General features: G+C 51.8%; 1 protein-coding gene across 3 annotated transcripts in view; it reads left to right on the top strand.

The window, feature by feature from the left end:
• The first annotated feature begins 404 nt into the window (after positions 1-404).
• The window catches only part of PTCH1 (patched 1), a 58,235-nt gene continuing 51,671 nt past the window's right edge, over positions 405-6,968 (top strand). For all 3 annotated transcript variants that reach the window (XM_068552819.1, XM_068552820.1, XM_068552818.1), the window contains exons 1-2: positions 405-602; positions 2,212-2,404. In XM_068552819.1, coding sequence (XP_068408920.1) covers positions 405-602; positions 2,212-2,404 — 391 coding nt within the window. The remainder of the gene's footprint in view (positions 603-2,211; positions 2,405-6,968) is intronic.

Below are 6,968 nucleotides of genomic sequence, written 5' to 3'. Positions count from 1 at the left end.
AGGGGGAGTTGGGGACAGCGAGGAGCGCCGCGCGAGCGCCCGAAGGACAGGCTGGCTCCACGCGCCGGCTTTCGCTCTCCGGAGAACTGGATGTGGGCAGCGGCAGCCGCAGAGACCTCGGGACCCCCGCGCAATGTGGCAATGGAAGGCGCAGGGTCTGACTCCCCGGCAGCGGCCGCGGCCGCAGCGGCAGCAGCGCCCGCAGTGTGAGCAGCAGCAGCGGCGGCGGCAGCAGCAGCAGCAGCAGCAGCAGGTCTGTCAACCGGAGCCCCAGCCCGAACAGCCGGCGGCCAGCAGCGTTCTCGCAAGCCGAGCGCCCAGGCGAGCCAGGAGCCCGCAGCGGCGGCAGGAGCGCGCCGGGCCGCCCGGGAAGCCTCGGTTCCCGCGGCGGCGGCGGCGGCAACATGGCCTCGGCTGGTAACGCTGCCGAGCCCCAGGACCGCGGCGGCGACGGCAGCTGCAGCGGGGCCCCGGGCCGGCCGGCCGGTGGCGGGAGGCGCAGAAGGACCGGGGGGCTGCGCCGCAACGCCGCGCCGGACTGGGACTATCTGCACCGGCCCAGCTACTGCGACGCCGCCTTCGCTCTGGAGCAGATTTCCAAGGTGCATTTCAGACTCTCTCCTCTCCTCCCACTCTCTCTTCCCTCCTCTTCCTCTTTGGGATCGTCCCCGCCACACACACACACACACACACACACACACACACCCACACACACACACCCCTTTCCAGGAAAAAAAACCAGACAAGTGGGGATTGAAAAATTCAAACCCTCCCTCCGGTCCTGGGAGGAAAGGGCTGTCTGAAGTCCGCAGGGGGTGGAGGGTGTGTGTGTGTGTGTGTGTGTGCACGCGCCCTCCCCGGCGTGCCTTTTCCGGAGCACTGGAAAGCGGTCCACAGTGGACCACCTCCAGGGCCGCCGCAGCGCGGCACTGCCCTGTACCCCCTGCCCCTGAGCCCCCTACTCCCGCGCCCCTGCCCCTATTTGCAGCATAAACCCCTGTAATACTGCCACATTTCTTAACCTCTTGGAGGGGGAGGCGGAGTGGAGAGAGGCGGTGGGGGGAGGGAGCCGAAATAAAGGTGGTTTCCCTTTTTGGCAGCCGGTTTTGCTTTTGTTGAGCATGAAATCTGTGCTCCCTTAAAAATTATCCTCGCAAGAGGGTATCTCCCCTCTTCTTTTCCAGTTTTTGAGCTACTTCTTCTCAGAGCCTGTGGGGAAAGGGAAAGTTGTAAACAAATTGCCACCTTAAATCCGCGGTGCGGGTCTGCCGAGCGGCCGGGTTCATTGTGTTTACGAGGCTCGCTGAAATGTGTGGAATCCGGGGAAGGCGAGCACCCAGATAGGGGCCGGCCGGGGCCGCGGCCAGCGCCGGGGAAACGCCACCGCCGGGAGCAGCCAGCGCCCAGCCAGGACCCCCGCCTGCGTCGGCCCAGGCTCTTCCCCTGTGCATTCTGCTGCTTTTCACGTTTAACCAGAAGGGAAGGGAGAGGAGGGAAAGATCCATGTGGCTGCCCTCTTCCGATCACAAATATTGTCGTAAGTTGCAGATGGCTGCCCCACTTCCTAATTCAGCTCACACGGCGTCTCCCAACGCGATGGAAATACGTCGCGAGTGAGCTCCGGCGCCCACGCTCACCACGTGGATCCCAATTTACTACCACGTCGGGCGGGGGATCAGGATGCGGGAGCCCGCCAAACATTGTTCCCAAAGTGCTCTCGTCCCCCAGCCTCTGTCCTCGCCGGAGCACCCCGAGAAGGGTGAAGGCTGGGGCAGGACTTGCGGGGAAGGGCGCCGTGGTTGGCTGGTTCTTAAACATTGGGCTCCATCGCGGGGATTACGCAGACCCTCCCTTCCCAGGTTCGTGTGAATATTGCCTGTGTTGAATGGTGTCTCTCCTCTTTGCCTCGGCTTCCCCTTGTTCTTGCAGCCCCTCCTCCCAGACTTCCAAGTCACACTCGGGGATGCTACGAAGGCCGCGCGTGGGGGCGCCCCTGCTGTGACCAAGGTGCAGCTGCCACGCTGCAGCCTGACTTTGATTTATCACCAGGCCCACCAACGCCGCTCGTGTTTCCTTGGGCCGACCTGGGTTCCATCCCGAAGGGCACCCCTCACGGCTGTCGCGGGATGCCGGGCGGGTGCGCGGAAGCTGGCGTGGGCGCGCGGGCCGCGACTCCCCGGCGCTCACTCCTCCTTTCTGCTTCATCCTCAGGGGAAAGCTACTGGCCGGAAAGCGCCGCTGTGGCTGAGAGCGAAGTTTCAGAGACTCCTATTTAAACTGGGTTGTTACATTCAAAAAAACTGCGGCAAGTTCTTGGTTGTAGGCCTCCTCATATTTGGGGCCTTCGCTGTGGGATTAAAGGCAGCTAATCTCGAGACCAACGTGGAGGAGCTGTGGGTGGAAGGTAAGAGATCCAGCGCCCGCCGCAGCGCCCTCTCGTCCCCCACCCCGGGCCCCCTGCCCTTCCTTCCAATTGATAAAGATATTTGCCAGCATACACCTAGATCCTTTCTGTGAAGAGCGAAAACCCCCTGCCCGCACCAGGGGGAATTGTTTATTGTTTGGGCGCCTGGCCGGGAGCCAGGCCCGCCCGACAAAGGCCGCGCTGTAATCTACTCGGGGCACTGCGCTTTGCGAGGTGTTGTGGGAGAGAGTGGCGAGGGCGGGCCGGCGGGGGCGCGGGGGGCCCCTCCGCGGGACAGACCACTCCGCATGGCCGGGGGGCCCCCAGGTCCCGCCGCCACCGCCGCTCGCTTCCGCCGCGCGCCGAGACGCGGCCAGAGGAAGGCCTCTCGGCTCCGGGCTGTACTCCTCGGTTTCCTTCCCTCCCCCACCCCCACCCACCGCGTCCAAAGAGAAAGGAGGGCGTGGGGGGGGGGGCAGAGAGAGGCCACCCCTCCGGCTGGAGGGAGTGTGCGCGCCCCCGGCGGCCGCGACCGCCGCGCGGAGGGCGGGGGGCGGGCAGAGCGCGGGCCTGCGGAGGCGGCGGCGTGTGTGGTCCTGTTTTTGGACAGCTTTCAACTCTTGGGGAAAAAAACATTTGTCTCAAGGTACAAAAAGAGGGGGGGTGGGGGGAAAGGAGTTGGAAAAAAAGCAGTAAAGCACAGACTAGAACGCTTGTTTGCAAAGTAGATTAATGTTTCCTCGCGGGTGGGGGCTTTTAAAATGGAATTATGCTGGGGGAAGGCTGCGTTTTGGAGGCTGAAAGAATAAATGTGTTTTAAGAAAGCGGGTTTGGAGGGAGGGGCCGCAGGAGCTCTCCTAGGGGTTATGCCAGTCTTTTATCCACATTCCTCAATTTGGGGGTTCTTGAAGCCTTTTTTTAAGTGATTGTAAATTTAAAATAGATCACACCTCCCACCCCCGACACCCCAGACAGAAACATTTTACTTTTTTTTTTTTTTTTTTTTGGTAACTCTTGATTCAGGGGTTTTGTTTTGGGAGCGGTTGTTTTTATTTTCTGTTCGTTGTTTTTTTATTCTTTTTGGAAAGTAACAGAGTTGCTGTTTGGAAACATTTTAACCCCTAAACACTGCTTAGGGAATCTCTTACAATGAGCTGGGAGGGAAGGATTGCCGTAATTATGTAGATATTTCACACCAGGATATCTGAGGCATTCCTAGTGAAAGCTATCTAAGACAAAATTTGGAAGCCTAAGAGTTACATGCATAATTGCATAATTGATCCCTTTCAGAATGCTGCTGGAGAACTAACCTTGGAGAATATTTTGTTAATCTTGCCTTGTTTGTGAAGATTCAGCTTTCAGTGTTTTGCAAGAATATGGTGGTGTCTTCCGTTGAGTAGTGACAAAATAATAGTCCAAATAATTAAGACCAGAAAACATTCTTGCCTTAAGAAGCTTGGTAATTAATACAAGTGTTCTTTGGATTGAATCCATGGGGTAATTTACCTCAACTCGGCACCTCATTGTCATTGATAGATAAAGAAGGGTTTTAATAAGCACCTATGATGTCCTAGCAGCAAGTTTACTGAGCATCTATAATGGCCCTAGCACTGTCTAGGCACTGTAAGTGACACTAAAGGTGTGAGACACTCCAAGTGCACAAATTCATGCACTTAAAACTACTAGAGTTGAATGTCAGACTTGCACTAAATTTGAGCTCACAATTGCAGTAGGCCATGAAAGTTAAATGGAAAAAGGAAAAAGCTTCCATGGAGGTGGTGAGGCAAATTAGAGCGACCTAGAGAGTGGAGGAGGGAGGGAGTTCTAGGCAAGAGCTCAGAAAGGGGGTCAAGCAAAGGCCCAAGCTTGAGTGGACAGCCAGCAGTGGGAGACCCCCAGTGTGGCGGGGATAGGGTGCAGTGGCTCCATTGGGCCCTGGGCAGCAGGTTGGGCCTTGGACCGCAGGACTGCAGTTTGGAAATGATGTGATTGGCTAGACTGTGGGGAGCTACCACAGGTTCTAAGACAGAGCAAGTGATGAGCAAAGGGGGCTCCCAGCTCTGTCCAAACGTTCACTTTCTGCTACTTGGGCCAACAGATTTGTTGGGTGTCATGATGATGACAAAAGACTATATCTTGTTGTTTTGAGCAAGACTTTTCAGTAGATTGTTAATAAGTTTAAAGAGAACTAATGTAAAAAAAAAAAGTTAATGTAACTTATTTATGTAACATTTTATAAATATTTCTAGAATTAACTATGTTTTTGCTTTACACAACTCATGTCAAGTCCCGGGAGGAGAAACATGCTTATTAGCTTTCTCACTTGGGCTCTAGCTTAGTGACAGAGTGTTGGGGAGTGACACACCTGAGATAAGACTCATTTTGCCTACTTTGGGCCTCTGAGCTATTTTCCTTCCCGTTCTGTTTTGGCAGTTTCAGTGTGGCGCACTGGTTCTTTGGCCAAGTATTATTTACTCAATACTATCACTTGTTGAGCAACTACCCTTACCATTTATTATATATTATTACATGCCTTACCACTCAGTAAAGTAGCTATCTATTATTATCTTTATTTTTTATAACCTGATAACTTGTGTAATATTTTTAACATGTAAGTGAATTATTGTCCCATTTTACAAATGAGAAACTATGGATCCTCTATGTCTCCATGTCCACTTAGCCTACTAGTGACTTAAGTCAACCTGGTCTCCTGTTGCCTTGACCTTGATTTCTCATTCATTCATTGCATGCTAGATTCTTCCCATGTAGAAGAAGCAACAGTTTCATAAATGCAAGTAAACCCAACCAGGGAGGCCACCATACCATTTTATAATTTTAATTTAAATTCTAAGTAGAGGTAACAATGAGGAAGTCTTGTTCCTGACATAGTGAGCTTAGTGTTCATGTCAACAGCAAGTAGTGGAAGCATTTACTTTTCAGAGTAAGAATGCTCTGCTGTCCTAGACTTTAGTAGAGTAGAATGAGAAGCAACGTGGAATTTAGGTTAATTGTGTACTTTAATGTCTTAGATAAATTCTTCGTCACTATCAGCAAAGAAGTCTGTTAGATGGTCTTTTCTTAATAGAGACTGCAAATGTTCTGGACATAAACAAGTGTGGTTGCTACACTAAATAAACCAAATGAATAGAGGTTGCATACTTCCTTAGTTAAAAAGCAACAGAAGAAAGGAAAGCATAAGAGATTTTAAGGGGAGAGAATGCTGAGAGACAGTTTGGAAATTGTTATTTCTTCTGTGGGTAAAAAATTGACATACATATACACAAACACAAAGGCAACTGTGTACATCTATACTCAGATACATTCAGAGGACTTCTACCCAGCGGACACACAGACAAGTGGCAGGATGGCAGGGTCACCTTCCAGGACAGCCCTGAGGGAGAGTGACTGAGTCAGGACCAGGGCTGGAGAGGTGAGGGTGGTGGGGCATTCCAGGCCAAAGGAACAGCCTGGGCAAAGGCACAGAGGACAGGGGTGTGGCCTCTGGGAGAACTCCCAGTGCTTGCCTTTGGTTGGGGCATCAGGTTTGATGTGGAAAGCCTTGAGGCTTGGAAGGTCCAGGAAGGTCTCTGATGTGTGCAGGGTGTTTGGCTGAGGGGGCTGCCAGCTCTTCCTTTTAGCCATTCTTTGCCTGCCTCAAGATTTACACTGGTGTATTTGGCCTCCAGCGCCCTGCCTGGTACCAGAGTGCTTCTCATCCTTTCGGGCACAGAAGGGAAATGCCTTCTTTTTAACCTTGCCCATTTCTCTGTTGGCTTTTCATTTTTGCTTAGCACTTTTATGCTTCTGTCTCACTTAATATCTACCCCCCACTCCAGCCCTCTCTCAGACACAAGTTTGTTGTCATGATTCTCCAGTGACAGAACGTTCATTTATCTTTTTGAGCTTTTTGGTTTTTTTCTCAAAGCTTGCTCAGCCCCCAGCCTCCTTTACTGCAAAAAATAACAGCCTCGAAATGAATCCATATTGCCTTGTGTTTGGTTATTAACATCTCTGGAGGCCAGTATCAAGAGAGGACCCAAATTGTGGCTGATTTTTTTTTTTAAGGGAAATGGAAAGTTTTTTAAAAAAATGCTTGCTTGATGTTTCTAAGTGCTCTCGAGTTTGTAGCTAGAGTTTGTAGTTGCTAACATAAGCCTTCGGTGTTCTTGGCTGTTCTTGGCTCTAAGTCAGGCAGTTAGAGGAGATTAATTGAGCTTCACCGTCCTTTTCAGTTTAGAGCAAGGTTTCTCACTATTGACATTTTGGGATGGATTAATTCTCTGTTGTGGGAGCTGTCCTGTGCATTGTAGGATGTTTAGTAGCATCCCTGGATTCTACCCACTAGATGCCAGTAGCACTCTTCCAGTTGTGACAACATGTTTCTAGTCATTGTCAAACGTGTGTGTGGGGGGGGCAGTGCAAAATTGCCCCAATTGAGAACCACTGGTTTAGATAATAGATTTCAATTGGAAGCCCCATGCTGTGCAGATGGAAGGCTTTTATTATGACAGAGTTGTGGCTGCTAAAACATTGCTATAAATGCAAAAGTTTTATTTTCAAGATA

This window comes from Eschrichtius robustus, chromosome 10, assembly GCF_028021215.1.
Source record: "Eschrichtius robustus isolate mEscRob2 chromosome 10, mEscRob2.pri, whole genome shotgun sequence".
Classification (NCBI taxonomy): domain Eukaryota; kingdom Metazoa; phylum Chordata; class Mammalia; order Artiodactyla; family Eschrichtiidae; genus Eschrichtius; species Eschrichtius robustus.
The sequence above is the reverse complement of the archived record's forward strand: the minus strand, read 5'-3'. Positions and strand labels throughout refer to the sequence as shown.